The following is a 15,146-nucleotide window of genomic DNA, read 5'->3' as shown; positions in this document are numbered from 1 at the left end:
TCGTACATTGCGAATCGTAAATTGTGAATTGTGAATCGTGAATCGTGAATCGCGAATCGTCGTAAATCGTAAATCGTGAAGAGTGAAGAGTGGAGAGAGAATCGTAAATCGTAAATCGTAAATAGTGAAGAGTGAAGAGTGGAGAGAGAATCGTGAATTGTAAATCGTAAATCGTAAAGAGCAAACGAGTGAAGAGTGACGAGTAAAGAGTGACGAGTATAGAGTAACGAGTAACGAGTAAAGAGTAACGAGTGAGGAGTGGAGAGAGAATCGTGAGGAGTAAAGAGTGAATAGTGAAGAGAACGTCCACATGCAAGCGCGGAAACACCTGATTTCATGGTACTGTTGCCTCAGGCTACTTGAACAGGCAAGGCAGCAACACCACATACTAGTAAGTAGGTGGTAATATTCTTGTTCGCTCCTTGCCTTGACTACAGTAGGTACTTGCATAAAGGTATCCTGTAGTTGCTGCATTCAGTGCTATTACTACAACTCCGTACTGTGACCGTACTGTGACGTTTCCATGCAAGTGCAGCAGACTACGCCCACAAGTACCTAGCATTAATAGTACTTACAGCAGTACTGTGCTCCGCACATAAGCAAGTACAAGTACAGTAATTACTTGTACCTAATTCGTACATAATACTGTATCAATACCCCGTACGTATACGGATACTTGGTTGTGCATTGGTGAATGCTTGTACTTGCGAGCAAGTGGTACGTCAGGCCGTTCCCCCTCACCGACCACGGTCTACTCCACGTCGCTCGTTACGCCGTCCTCCGTACAACACACGACACTCGCCATCGACCACCCCAGCTCCTCCATCCGCCCAACGTTCAACGTCAGCGTCTGCTCGCCCCGGTCAAACGCACCCGTCCATTGGACTCGCCTCGACTCGGCTGCTCGAGCCTCCCTTACATGCTCTGCCTGCTTCGTCGAGCGTCCCGCTGAGCCGTCCATAGGCTCCTCGCCCTCGTCCTGCCACCTCGGGCGGAAGCACACGTCGTTCGATTCCATCCGTCCACGCGGCGAGTTGCGCACGAGCAAGCGGGCGGGCATCCTCAAGGTCGAGCCGTCCGGTGCGAGACGACGCAGTGCTGGCAGACATCCGCTCTGCCCGCTTCAAGATGTGACGAGACCGGCCAGCATCCGCGACAATGCAGTCTGGACCAGCGTCGGCATCGTCGAGGCGTCCGAGCCGCGCCGCCGCCGGCTTTCCCGCCGTCCTGGCCGCGCCTTTGAGCCAGGCCGCCTTCGTGCCGCCGCCCTCCTCGTCCGCCTTCACCTCGTCCTCCTCCTCGGCCTCGTCCTCCCACCATCGCCCGACGGCCGCCGCACCGACCCGGCCGCTCCCCTTGCGCGTCGACTCCTCCGGCAGCGAGGATGGCGAGGCACAACAGACTCCCCATGCCGTCACCGGTTCGGTCGTCACCGGTGCGGCCGTCACCGGGTCCCGCCAGCACCAGCAGGAAGCCTCGTCGGCGACGCCCATCTACAACCGCTTCGCCAACGCCGGCACGCCGATCGTGCAGCCCCAGAACTTCTCTCGCCCTGCCGCCCCCGGCTCCGTGGCGCAGGTCGCGACCGCGGCGTCGACGCATGCACCACCCCTCAGGGGCCATTCGAGAAAACACTCGGCGACGCCCGGCATGTTCGACTCCAACCTGCCCTCCACCTCCACCTCCAACCTGTCCCACGTGAGCATGACGCAGCCGGCCCATTCCGCCGCCGCCGCCGCCGCCGCCGCCGTCGCCGTCATGGCTCATCAGAACCACGGCACCGCCCACGCGCGCCAGCGGTCCCAGACGGTGCCCTTCCCCGGCGAGGCCAACGACCGGTCCCGCCGCGGCAGCGGCAGCAAGGCCCCCCTGAGCCCGCCCCTGCTGAGCCTCACCGAGGCCAGCGCGCCGCGCGATTCCGCCTTCGGGCCTGTCGTCGGCCATCACCAGCATCCGCAGGACAGGTTCGCCGGCTCGCACTCGTCGGCCGCCGCCGCCGCCGCCGCGAGCCTCGTCTTCCCTCGATCCGGCCAGGGCTCGCCGGGGGAAAAGTCGACGTCGCCCCCTCAGCCGATGCCGCCCGTGCCGCCGATGCCCTCGCCGTCGTTGCCGTTGCCGGACAAGACGTCGACCAAGACGGAAAAGGCCAAGTCGAAGCTCTTCTCTCGCCCCAGCAAGATCGGCACGAGCAAGGAGCCCAAGGAGAAGGCGCTCCCGAGTCCCGGAAAGCTCGGCACCGCCCTCTCGGCTCTCCATCGCGGAAACTTTAGCTCGACGAGCCTGGCCGAGCCGCCGGCGGCGTCGCTCTTCAGCCACAACAACTCGTCCTCGACCACCATCCGTCCGAGCGAGTCCTTCACCGAGGAAAGGGGCAAGGAGAAGGAGAAGGAGAAGAAGCATCACTTTCTGTCGCGGCAGAAGCAGAAGCTCAAGGACGAGTATCACCTGTCGCTCTCGTCGGCCGCGAGCAACTCCAAGCCGACGGACCCCAACGCGCCGAGCAGCCTCTACAACTTCAACATCCCCGTCAGCCCCGCTCCCGCCTCCTCGGGCTTCTCCAAGACCAAGAAGGAGAAGAAGCTGGCGGACCGTTCCGAGAGCCGGTTGGATGCCGAGTCCACCTTTGGCTTGCAGGACTGGTCCGGGTCGGTGCCGTCGCTGTCCCAGCAGTCCACCATATACGACCCCATCGATCCGGGCAAGCTCGGGTTGCAGAACCACATGTCGCCGAACGATGCCTGGCCCTACCTGAAGGCGAAGCTGCTCGTCGTCTTCGAGGGCGAGGACCTCCGCCTTCCCGTCGAGGACTTCAACCGCGTGGTCCAGATGCACATCAAGTGGTGCATCCACAAGAGGTCCCCCGCGAGCATGGTGGACGACCTTCGCGACCTGCTGAACACGGGCTTCTCGGCCTTGGATCGATCCCTGCGCCTCACGTCCGAGGACCGCTTCATCCCGACCCTCGTCGAGCTCTGGATGTTCACCTTCACCTCCATCCTGCCCTACGTCCAGTCCGTCTTCCTGCCCCTCGACCTCGAGGTCTCCGGCTGCGGCATCATCATGACGCCCGAGCAGTCGCGCGACTTTTGGGGCAGCCTCGTGCCGTCACCCACCTCCATGGCCAAATCCGCGCGCGTCGCCCTCGCGTCCAAGGTCCTCGACGTCCGACGGCTCGTCCTCACGTCCTTCCGCGACATTGTCATCCTCTCCCGCTACGACACCCTCAAGCCCCTCTTCTCCCGCCTGTCGCTCGAGTTCATCCCCTCCATGGCGCTTGCCTCGCCGCCGCCCATGGAGAGCAACCTCTCGGCCTCGCCGTCCGGGTCCTTCACCTCCATGGTTCGTCCCGGCACCGCCATGTCGGCCGACCCCTCCTTCTCGGTCGGATCCTACACCTCCAACGGCACGACCCTCTTCGGCGACGGCTCCGACCGGGGCCGCGGTCGCGCCCTCAGCAACGTCAGCTTCGGCAGCCACGTGAGCGACGGCGCCGTCCGGTCCTTCACGCCCTCGAGCGCTCAGGTGCTCGACAGCGTGCTCGAGGAAAACGTCGACGGCTCGAAGCAGGTCACCGAGATGGTCGGCCGCATGCTGCAGTGCATGAGCGTGCTGTCGAGCCTCGACGGCCTCGACGACGGCGGCGACGAGGGCGGCCAGAAGATGGTCGAGCTCTGCAAGATGCTCAAGCTCAACTGGCTCGGCAGAGGGAGGACGGGACGGAACAGGAGGGGCATCGTCGGCGGACGCGTGCTGCGGGACGAGGCCAGAGAGGAGGTCCGCGTGGCTTGACGGCGCAATCGAAAGGGGCTCATGGGCATGCATCAGCGATTGGTGCCTCGGTTTTCATTTAGGAATATTTTGCCTCGCAGCCGTCGGGCATCGGCATTCAGGCTATGGGACTTGGCTAAGCAGCTGCAGGCGTTGTTCACCGGCCGCACGACTTTACGATGGGGCGACTTGACGATGGGGCGGGCGCGAGGAGGCGAGACTATGGGAATGAAGCATCATGTGCATGCATTATATTACTACGAGTCCATGTACTCATTACGACGTGTGACGGTGCGAATTCCTGCATCTTTTTCGAGTTAGCTTCCTCTTCTGCCATTCTTGACCAAATTTGCAAGTCGAGAAAACAAAAAAAAAATGAAGCTGTGCTGGATCAGTCATCCAAGGAAGTATAAACCCTCATTTGTCCCAGACAAGGCTCGACGGGACTCGAGTGGAAACTGCGAATAGTGTGGAATGTTTCATCATGATAGACAGCGGCAAAGCAAAAAAAAAAAAAAAAAACGAACCCGACGCAGACGAGGGCAAGGGGTATGCTTACCATATTGAGCAATCGCATTGTGCGTTTGGCTGTGAACGGGTTAGTCGATGCGGCCGCGGCGTCGGGGTTTGCCAATCTGTGCACGGAGCCAACGTTAGCAAGTGCGTAGAGTACAGAGCTGATACGACGTTCAGATGTGAAAAATGTGTAGTCAGACAAAATAATACTGGCAAGTAACAGGCCTGAGGCCCGAACAGACTGAACTTCCTCATGGTCGAATCAGTTGGGAAAAGAAGACAATTTTAAATTGTGTCATCATTCAGAGACGTGATGGGGAGCTTCGCGGCGTGTGAAATGCAGGAGAAGGGGGGGAGGGGCCGTACCTGCAGGTGAAAAGGCTGAAACTCGTCTTGGGTAGTTAGCAATGCAACGCAAAAATCATCGCAAAGGTTGCATCAACCAGGTCGACAATGATTCTCATGGCAGTCCACGTTGAGAGGACGCTGGCTGCTCAGATGAAAGCAGACGTCCTTCTCAAGACATTGCTCAAGCTGTCACGCTCGAGGCACCCCATTGAGAACAGCCGACCCAGGGCAGGCTTTTCCGCGAAAATCTTGATGCAGAAAGGAAATCTTTTTGCGAGTCGGCCCGCGATTTCAAGATATTGCTCGACAGTGCCAGCAAAATTTTCTGCACTATACACACTGTGTGAAATCACGTGCTCGCTACCGCTGCAATCGCTTTAGCGGCGGAAGCCAACAATAAGCGCCGCTTTAAATGGGTATGCAAAGAGTGAGTATGCAACTGGCCAGCATTTTGCCCAGGATGTACTCCGTACTTGCATAAAGTACAGTACAGAATCCTTAAGTACGGTAAGTACAGTACATGTTCTCCGTACTCCGTGCTAGGTAATAATACTAGTTCTCCTTTTAAAAGAAATAATATGACAGTACATGTTCGATGACGGTTCGACGCCGATTTCTTGGCGAGTAAGACTCATGCGCGTCACGTAACGACGAAAAAAACGAATCGAGAATAGGCATTGCGTCCCGTGACTATTTGCCAATGTTGTGACGCAAGAATCCAGACGCACGTACAAAGTATAGTCAGGAGGCCACGCAGCGAGCGTGTGCCTCGGTTGAAGAATTGGCCCGCCCAGTTTGAAGGGTACCCTCCCTATAGCGATATCATGACACCACCAGCCACGAAAGGACCGGGCGACATAATTAGGCAGTCATTCGATGCCCAGCTTTCACCGCAGGCGGCGATCGGCTATTATGGCTGCCTTGACCCCGGGACCTCGTGGTAGCTGCATAACCCCACTCCCAACTCTGGCTTCCCGAAACTGGGTCACCTCCCCTGCTGCTGCTTTGGTTGTCTCCCGTCTTTGGTCGCTGGTCTCTGGTCCTTGGGTCTTGTCGCTCGCTGCACCCACCACGCAACAGGAAGATCTCGAGGCCGTCTCGCCGGCTTTGGTCACCGTGTACGGTACGCCTTTGCTGCAACACACTGCGACGTCTCGCCCCCCCCCCCCCCCCCCCACCACCGCCCTCCCCCCACGAGTGCTTGGTCCTCGTCCTCGTCGACCAGATCATTTTCCCATCGTCCCGACCAGCAGGCTTTCGTTTATCGCCTCTCCCTCCTGCCTTTTCCCCCCCCCAGAGCTTCGTTGCCGTGCCTTGGACGTGCGCGCCGAAGCTACTCCCACGATCTCGGGCTGGCCTGCCTCGAACGATTGCAAGCAGCGTCAGGGGCGTGACCCTTTCCTTGCAGGGAGGTCAGCGGTCGAATTGGCATTGGGATTCTGTCTTGTCCATGCACGCAACATCGTCGCCGCCGCCGCCGTCGTCGTCGTTACTTTTGCTCTCACCGCCGCTCGTCGTCGTCCTTCTCTGCCTATCCAGACTCGGGTGACAAAGCACGCAGTCAGAAACGGAGATTGCCATCGCCAAGGCCCGCGCTGGTCTTGCTGGTATCACCCAACAGCACCACCACAACCACGACGACCGCGACAACTCCCACCGCCGCCACCGCCGCGCTTTTCCTCTGGCTCCCTCGTTCCGACGTCGCCCTCCCCTCGAGCAATCTTCATCCTGCACTCGGTTCGGGCTCGTCGCCACGACTCAGCACCGCCTCGCGTCATACCCATCCTCCCGACATTCTGGCCCGCGACCCGAAGCGGAGCCGAAACCTGATCCTCAGCCGCCCACGTCAACCCCGTCAGCATCCACACGACCACATCGCCGCCGTCGCATGCGCATGCAATAGAGTCCGCACACGCTCGTCGATATCCACGCGGTGGGTAGTCGACCAGGAAGCCCGGAAATGATGGCCATGAACAACGCAGGCTTTTCAAGCCATCCTGCGGCCATGGGACATCAGGCCGTCGCCGGCCACCACATGGGGCCCGGCATGCCTCCCAACGTCGCACAGCCAGGCACGCCCGGCGGCGGGATGCCCCAGCAGTTTGGCGGCCACATGGCCGTGTCCGGGCCCGGAGGTCAGGTGAATCCCGCCATGATGGGTGCCATGCCTCCGGGTGCCAATCCTCACTCCCTCGGCCACATGAATCCGGCCCAGCAGCAGCTGTTTCAGCAGCAGCATCAGCAGCAGATGCAGAATCAATGTACCCATCCCCACACGCCCTTCGACTTCGCTCACCCCATGCTGATGTCGGTCTCGCAGTCCATAACCCCAGCGCCATGGCCGCCATGCGGCAGCAACAACTTCTCCACCATCAACAGCAGCAGGCGAGGCAGGCCCTGATGGCCCAGCAGGTCCAGGTCAACATGGCCGGCGGCATGCCCATGTCGATGCCGTTGCACCAGCTCAACCCTCAGCAGATCCAGCAGCTGCGGAATGCAGGCAGGATGGGACCCGTAAGCGACCTTGGTGCCATTGCGTGATTGCCCTCCTTGCTGACTCGGACGCGTCGCAGGGCCAGAACCCCCAGGCTCAGGCGATCATGGCCCAGCAGCTGGCGGTGCAGCAGCAGCAGCATCAGCAGCAGCAGCAGCAGCAAGCACAGCAGGCCCAGCAGGCCCAGCAGGCTCAGCAGGCCCAGCAGGCTCAGCAGGCCCAGCAGGCCCAGCAGGCCCAGCAGCAGCAGGCTGCGCACAATCCGCAGATGCCCACCGGCCCGAACCAAGGACAGCCCATGCCGATGAATACCCCCAACATGCCCAACATGCCGCAGCAATCCCCCGTCGGCGCTGCTGGAGGCCAAAATCAAATGGGTGGGCCTCAGCAAGGCCCGCAACAATCGCAAGGTCAGCAGCCGCAAGCTCAACAAGGCCAACCGCAGCAGCCTGGCCAGCAGGCGCAGCAGACACCGCAGCAGACGTCCCAAGCCGGCACGCCTGCTCCGAGCAGTCAGCAGCCTCCTGCGCAAACGCCGACCCAAGCGCCGGCGCAAGGAAACCAGGCGCAACAAGGCCAGGGTTTGGTCCAGGTGCCTCCTCAGCAGATGACGCAGGCGCAGCAGCAGATGAGCGCGGCGCAACAGATGGCCATGCAGAACTCCATCTTCCAGCAGCATCAGCAGAGGAGGGAGAACTTGAAGGGCCAGTGCCTGCTGAAGCTGATGCAGTTCAGCGAACATTTGAGCGGCTTCCCGGGGGTACGTGTCGCGACTCCTACCGTTCCTGCGTGCGGTGCTGACGGAGAAACACAGGGTAGGGATGATCTCTCGTACTGGAATGCCTTTGTCGCTCGATTCTTCTCCCCCAACGCCGTCCTCCGCCACTTGCTGCACATGACCGAGTCCGAGGACCCCATGGACAAGCAATACGACATCTCCTATCCCGCCATCGCTCGCTACTTTCAGACGCACTTCTCCAACGGCGTGAAGAGCATGCAGCTCATCTTGGATAGGGGGGGCGGAGACCGGCCGCTGCCAGGAGACTGCTACTGCATCGAGAATGGCAAGGCAAGCCTGGTTTACTGGTTCGAAACGGGATCTCACGTACGTATTGTCACGGTCTGCGGGAGGGCGGTCGCGTGTGTGCTGACGAACCGCTTCAAGCTCGTGGCCACCGGCATCCTTCGAGTGCACTTTGATGCCGATCAGCGGATCGAACTGTTCGAGTTCTTGACGACGAGCCACGAAGAATACATTTCACGGAAGCAGGTCATTGAGGCCGCCAAACCCGCGCACATGTGGTTCAAGGAATGGCACAAGGTCAATTCGCAGGATGTGAAGCAGTCGCCCGAGATGTCCAAGAAGAGCAAGGCCAAGCAGCTCAAGTCGCCGCAAACGCAGCCACCCGACGTCTTGGTCGACCTCCCGGACTCGGCCGTGAACAGCAAAGGTGTGACGGAAGCCGTCCACCAGTTCCTCGAGGTAGGTGGCGATGGCACGATTGGCACGACGAGCAGATGCTGACGCTAGCCTCTCTCCCATCGCAAGATTGTCGAAGTCATGGGCCAGATGAATCCCTTGTTCGGCTTCTGTCACAGCAACCCCGGCGTCGGACCCTACGCCGCGCTCGATCAGTACGTCTCGGCGTACATCAACGGGGCACAGGCCCTGAACGGCCAGCAGATGGCCATGCAGCAGATGCAGCAGACGCCGAGGACGCCAAGCTTTGGGCAGTTTCCGATGGGCGCGAGCCCCGCAGCGACGCACATGAACCTGCCTGGGTCACCGCACATCGGCAGCCCGGCCCCGGGATCGATGCAGGCCCCGGGCATGCAAGTCCAGGCGAGCCAGCAAGGCACGAGCTCGAGCGGACCGAGCGCCAACACATCACCGGCATCCAACAAGCGGCGGCGCCCGTCGGGCATCAAGGTCGAGGAAGACGGCTCCGGCGTTCCCACGCCGGCGGGGGGCGGTCCGCAGGTAAACGGCGTTCAGGGTCGGTCCACGAAGCCGCCGACGCCTCGGATGCCCAAGAGGATCAAGACAACCACTTCTTGAGCCGCGGTGGCGCTGACTGGAAGCCGCACAAACGCCCCCTTGCCAGGTGTTTTTCCCATATCCTCATGTAGCATGGTGGCGTCTGCAGTTGTTGCTTACTTTGATATCCTTTGCGAGGCGATCTTTTGGAAAGCTCATGGATCAGATCGGCGGCCACTTCGTTTTTGGGCTAGGTATTTTGACCGGTCAAACGAAGCCATGTCGTTGTCATTTTCTTTTGGCCACCGGCTCGACTGATACCCAGCACGACGGCGCTCGAATGCCGCAACATTGTCGAGCCGGACGGCGAAGTAGTCGGGGACGCCATTTGGTAGCGTCATGGCTCGGGCGATTTTGGCCGATTTCTTTGACCTCGCACCCAGCAAGGCACCCCCGCAGTATTTGTGTGGTTTGGTGGTTGGAGAGAAGCGTGCGCTGCAGAAGGGAGCATCTTAACGGCGGCACCAGGGCGAGAAGTCGAAGCATCTTTTACGGCACGGCAGGCAGGTGGACTCGGAAGGGAATACACCTATTACTATGGGTACCGGAGTTGTCCCTGTACGATTACACAGAAAAGTGTCTTTGTGGGCGCTGATGCGGGGGGTAGTTATGAGTTTTTTTCGGGTGCCTGAAGAGTCTCGTTCTCTGGCGTTTGCCTCGAGTACTCAACGGCCCTCTACCTTTCTCATTTCTTGTTTCAGGGCGGGCAAGGAAATTTGGTCTGTCATAATGGGCTCCGATTCTCTCTCCCCACCCCCCAACCCCCTTCCTACCCCCCCTTGTTAATGTGTATATATACGTGGTGTCTGGACGAGAACAGAGACGGGCAAACCCGCTTGTGCCGTTGTTGCAAATTCAAAGAAAACCGTTCCACCCAAGGGCCTGATATTTGAGTAGCGTTGCATCAAATCGTTTCGAGCCCCGTCCTTGCATGATCCATTTACGATGAAGCTGTTGCTCCTCGTCAGGCTGCGGGTGTGGGCTCATTCTCGTTGCCATTGGTCTGGCCATCGTCTCCGGGAAGGGCGTCATGGTCATTGACAGCATTGTCAGGGGAAGCTGCATTCTGCCCCTCGGCGGGTTGCACTCGCGCATCCGGCTCCATCTCCTCCGCCTCTGGATGAGGTGCTTCGGCGTCGGCACTGGCATTGGCATCGTCTCCCGCCACTGGCGCCTGCTCGGCCTCCGTTTCGTGATCTGGCTCGCCACCAACGGCGTTGGAGAGCTGCGGCTCTTCGTCAACACGGCTCTCCGGCTCGTGAGCTGCTCCATCTATGACGGCATCGGAGTTGACGGCACCACCGACTCCCTCGCCATTACCACCACCACCGACGGCATTAGCGAGCTGCGACTCTTGGTCTACACGGTTCTCCGGCTGGTGAGCTACTCCTTCCATGACATCGGGGTTGGCAGCACAACCATCCCCCCCGTCATTGCCGTCACCATGGTGTCCAACACCACCGCCACCCGACGTGGGATTCTCGTCGTGCTCGCCGTCGTCGTGGCGGGAAACTTCGATGACAACTTCGTCGCCGCTCTCGCCGCCCTCCGCGACGGGGATGACGGCGCTCTTCTCCGGGCCACCACTGTGGGCGTCACTGTTGCTGTCATCGTTACACGGCGTCATGTCGACGAGTAGAAAGACGGCTTTGCGGCGGGCACGCACGTCGCGCAGAGCATCACGCACGTCGGCACCGGCGCCGGCACCTCCCAGACGCACGATTCGGTCGACGAGGTGCGAGCCGACGGGCCCTGCGGCGGCAAGAATGCTGAGCGTGGCGCGCGGCCGGGTCACGGCTCCCGCCCCCGCGGTACCAGATACCATGATGTACAGCGTCATCTGCTCCCTCGTGGGGTCAGGCAGGCCGTGCTGCTCGGCGAAGATGGCGGCATCGGCACGTAGACGGGCCGCGCTCGGCGGACCTTCGCAGTAGACTCCGTCACATACGCGAACCCAAAGCGCACTACCCGGTGCTGTCGTCCGGCCATAAAAGACTACCCGGATGGTCATGCGGTAGGGGGGGGAGGAGACGTTGGCTCCTGCAACGGCCACCCCCGATGGCGTCGAGATAGCGCCCTGCGAGAGTTCGGTCGCTGTTGGTGGGGGAGGAAGCGGAAGCGGAAGCGGAACAAGATTGGATGGCGCCGCGATGAGGTATGTTGTCGTGAGCTGTGGCGGCGGAAAGGAAGGACAGGCGGCCATCGTTTGCACGTACGACGTTGGCGGAGCTGACATGGGCACGTACGAGACTGGCATCATCGCGGGAGATGGGAGCCATGTCTCGGCGGGCTGCTGAGTGACATACTCTGTCTGTCGAGGTCGTCGGTACGTTGTGCCATGCATCGGAGCGTTGTAAAGATAGTAATAAGATTGATTGTAGCACGGCGCCGTTGAAGGTGCGGCTGGCGTCTGGAACGCAAAGACGGGCAGCTGAAAGCAGTTTGACATGCTGAATGAACTTGTTTCGAGGCTCGTCGAAGTCGCAATCGGTTGCAAAATCACCCGGTGTTGATCTGGAATCAGCTTTGGTTCCTGAAGCAGCTTGCAGAATCGCTGCAGTTGTTGAAAAAGCCAAGTCGGATACAAAGGAACTAGGGGCTCTGGGCGAGAAGGAAGAAGACAGTCTTTTGCGGCCTCGGGGGAGACGTGCGATTCATGGTAGGTTGAACAGGTGCTTGGCAGTTGCTCGGCAGCCACGCAGAGTTCGTGAGGTTGCAGCGCAATCGCACCATTGGATCCTTCACCTTGACGCCCAAGCACTCGAGTCGAAATCAGACGCCGGCTATCATGAGGGACGAGGGCCAGCTCGCTCGCTAGCGTTTGCAGAACTCGCAGCAACATTGCACAAAGTGGTGCCACAAAATGGATTCGCGCTCCTGTCGGACGGCAGTGGCGCGGCCTTTGCTTCTCAACTGTGTTGCCCTCGTGCCCATCACGCGGATGCCATCGTCCTCCCGCTCGCCTTTGAGCGAGGTTGAGGTGACCAATTTCAATGCGAAGCGTGCCAGTGCCAGTGCGAATGCATCCCCATCTCCTCCGCCGCAGCGGCATCTACCCAGTGCCAAACATCGGCACGGTGGCCGTCATAACCCCGTATGATGCGCGCTTGCCATAAGCAGGCCGACGATGCCCATAACATAGCCAAAATCACCACGGCTCATGCAAAAGATGAAAAAAAAAAACTAGAGGAAGACGAGAAGAGAATGGTGGAGACACTTGGTGGTGAGGGGTAGTAGGGCATGCCATCCATCAAGGAGCAGCGTGCAGGTTAACAACAAGCTCGTCCATCGTCACAACTTACAGGGTCCCGAGAGTAGGATTCTCGTGTTTGGCCGTGCTGCCCTTGCCGCGCCAGGTGCTCACGGCAGGAATATTCGCCTCGTATCGCACCTCCTCGGTGCCGTAGGCCCTCGGCGTCAGCTTGATGAGGGTGTGCAGAGGAATGTTCATCCAGGGGCTCTGGGCTTGGTCCTTCTTCATGAAGTAGGCGTAGATGCAGCGCAGGACCGCCTGGTGGGTGACGATGAGGATATTCTCGCTACGCTCCAGCTCCATAATTATGGGTTCGAGGCGAATGACAACATCACGGTAGGACTCGCCGCCGCGGTACCGGTAGTTGTACTTGTCCTCGTCGCGGGCGGCAAAGTCTTCGGGGTACCGGTCCTTGATCTCCTGGTACGTCAAACCGTCGCAGACGCCCGAGTCGAGCTCGTCGAGGGCCTTCCACTGCAGCTGGTTGTAGGTGGGCGGGAGAAAGCGCGCCGTGGCGATGGTGCGCTTGAGCGTCGACGTCCACACGGTCAGGGGTCGGTCGTCCTGGCCGATGTCAGCGGCCGTCGACGAGCAGGGGGTACGGACTGCGGGGGCGGGAAGGCACCGACCCCGACGGATTCCCGAACCAGCTGGGGAAGCTTCTTGGCGTAGAGTTGACCTCGCGTCGACAGGAGCGTATCTCCGCCGATCCTGCCGTCGAGATTGTACATGGACTCGCCGTGCTGGGCCGCCACGACGGTATCAGCGTGGGACGTCGCTTATCGGCCCGCACGGGGGAGGGGGAGGGAAAGGGGGAGGGGGGCAGTAGAAGCAAATACCCTTGAGAGCCAGACGGAGCGCGGACGAATGTGGAGGTTCATGAGGTAGTAGACGATTCGGCTCTGGAGGTAGTCTTGGATACGGTTGATGATGACCTGCTTGCCAATGTCCATAATCTTGAGGTAGGTGTAGCCGTCCTCGTCGCCGTCCTCATCGATGGACTTGTAAATCTTTTCGTAATTTCGGATGCGGTTGCGGAAGTCCTGGGCGGCATCTTCGGGATCCTGGCCGCGATAGTCGGGGCTCGTCGTCTTGACGTCGCGGATGTTGGCCATGATGAGGGCTTCGTCGTCGCACTTGCTCTCGACGAAGAGCACCTCGATGCCGTGGGCGGCGCACGTGTCCGACACCCACTTGCGCCGTTCCTTTGTGGAATTCGTGGCATCGAAGATGGCGACGACGCCGCCGGTGCGGAACCAGGAGAGCATGTCGGCGACGGCGGCCTCGGCGGCCTGGCGACGCTTCCGCTCGCCCTCTGCGTTGTTGGTGTCGAAGAAGTCGGCCGTGGGCTGGGGCGCGTCATTGCGACGGTAATTGCCTACGTTGAACGTCTGGGCAGGGATGGAGAGCCATTGCAGATAGCGCTGCGCTGCGAGGTCGAAGCGAGAGAGAGTCAGGATGCGAATTGGCGAGGGCAAAGGCCGGTCGGCATGACGAAGCTTGACGCACCTATCTGGGCAATGTAGCTCTTGCCTCGGGCGGGGAGACCAACCATGACGACGCATATTTTGGTGTCCTCGACCTGGACGCCGACGCCATTGTTAGTCTTGTTGGGAGACATGGTCAAGGGGCGCGAATGGCAAGGCCAAAGTGCTGCTCGGACGAAGACGATGCTGTGGCAAGCAGGGTGCAATGGCGGGCGACCGGCGTGATCGAGGCATCCAGATGTGCGTGAACCACAGGGACTAGCGGGGGGGGAGGGGGGTGCAAGCCGAGCGAGATCAGGATGAGGCAAGGCAAAACAAAATTTTAAAAAAAATCAGCGGGTGAGAGTTTTCGTAACGTCGTGAGAAAGGGGTCAAGCTCAAGCTCGATGACGGCTTCCTTGAATCCTCGCGTGGAGTGATCGCGTGAGGCAGCTCGATTTTCGGTCCCGCCCAGGCCAGTCCGTCCCACCAAGCAGCTAACAGGGGCCGCTCAGAGAGGGGCAACAGCGTGTGGCACAGTGGGGGGGGAGGGAGCGGGGGTCCTTGACCGTAACTGCCCGCAACCTCCCGCCGTCCACCAAGCAAGGGGCGCTGCGATCGGGCAACGCCATGGAGAGGAGTGCATTCCAGGGCATGCCATTCATTCAGCGTATAGATGGCGTGGGCCGGGGGGCAACTCGTGCAAGGGCTTGATGAGCCGGTTCCGAGGACGTCTCTGTACCGAGCGCTTAGTCGCATCAAAGTCCGGGTATCGGGAACGAGTACATACTTGCAGACATACAAAGGTCAAATGGGGTCTGCGCTGACAGAAGCTCCCGTATCGCCATCGTGAGTCTCTCGACGTCCTTGGAGGGCGAGGGGGCGAGGGGGGGCGAGAGAGGGGGGGTTCCCATGGCTCCGAAACCCCGCACGAGCACCAGCACAGCAGAGCATCGTGGCCGGCAGAGAGGCCGACTCATTGTCGTCGTCCCACTGTCCACTTGTCCAGTGTCTAAATCTCCCTTCCCCCCCTCGTCGAGGGTTCAGGTCTCGACCATGGACGAACCGTCTCTGCCGATGCTTGCAATGCCGTGTTTCGTCGCCAGCTTGACCGTGATGGCTGCCTGCGATGCGTTCCAGCCTTCCGACGAGACGAGGACCTAGCATCGATCGAGCCAGCGCTAGCTCGGCGTCGTCAGAGCATTGTGCATAAAATGATGACACCTACCATCGAGCTCCTTCCCGGGCCTACCCGAGCCGATG

At 60.2% G+C, this 15,146-nt stretch overlaps 4 protein-coding genes across 4 annotated transcripts; 2 read left to right on the top strand and 2 right to left on the bottom strand.

Moving 5' to 3' along the window:
* Positions 1 to 863: 863 nt before the first annotated feature.
* DCS_05459 (uncharacterized protein) lies at positions 864 to 1,493 on the bottom strand (the record flags this gene model as incomplete). The annotated part of the gene is made up of 1 exon (XM_040802762.1): positions 864 to 1,493. The coding sequence occupies one exon, from the start codon at positions 1,491 to 1,493 to the stop codon at positions 864 to 866; it is 630 nt and encodes a 209-aa protein (XP_040657795.1).
* Positions 1,494 to 1,650: 157 nt separating this feature from the next.
* Positions 1,651 to 3,789, top strand: DCS_05458 (uncharacterized protein; the record flags this gene model as incomplete). The annotated part of the gene is made up of 1 exon (XM_040802761.1): positions 1,651 to 3,789. One exon carries the CDS (start codon positions 1,651 to 1,653, stop codon positions 3,787 to 3,789), a length of 2,139 nt encoding a protein of 712 aa, XP_040657794.1.
* A 2,806-nt stretch (positions 3,790 to 6,595) lies between these two features.
* Positions 6,596 to 9,185, top strand: DCS_05457 (uncharacterized protein; the record flags this gene model as incomplete). Its single annotated transcript, XM_040802760.1, has 4 exons — positions 6,596 to 6,893; positions 6,953 to 7,146; positions 7,206 to 8,609; positions 8,658 to 9,185. 4 exons carry the CDS (start codon positions 6,596 to 6,598, stop codon positions 9,183 to 9,185), a joined length of 2,424 nt encoding a protein of 807 aa, XP_040657793.1.
* Positions 9,186 to 10,128: 943 nt separating this feature from the next.
* DCS_05456 (fructose-2,6-bisphosphatase) lies at positions 10,129 to 14,038 on the bottom strand (the record flags this gene model as incomplete). The annotated part of the gene is made up of 5 exons (XM_040802759.1): positions 10,129 to 12,127; positions 12,467 to 12,981; positions 13,047 to 13,160; positions 13,257 to 13,846; positions 13,927 to 14,038. 5 exons carry the CDS (start codon positions 14,036 to 14,038, stop codon positions 10,129 to 10,131), a joined length of 3,330 nt encoding a protein of 1,109 aa, XP_040657792.1.
* Between the last annotated feature and the right edge of the window lie 1,108 nt (positions 14,039 to 15,146).

This window comes from Drechmeria coniospora, chromosome 02, assembly GCF_001625195.1.
Source record: "Drechmeria coniospora strain ARSEF 6962 chromosome 02, whole genome shotgun sequence".
Lineage (NCBI taxonomy): Eukaryota > Fungi > Ascomycota > Sordariomycetes > Hypocreales > Ophiocordycipitaceae > Drechmeria > Drechmeria coniospora.
This window is presented reverse-complemented; position numbering and strand designations above follow the sequence as displayed.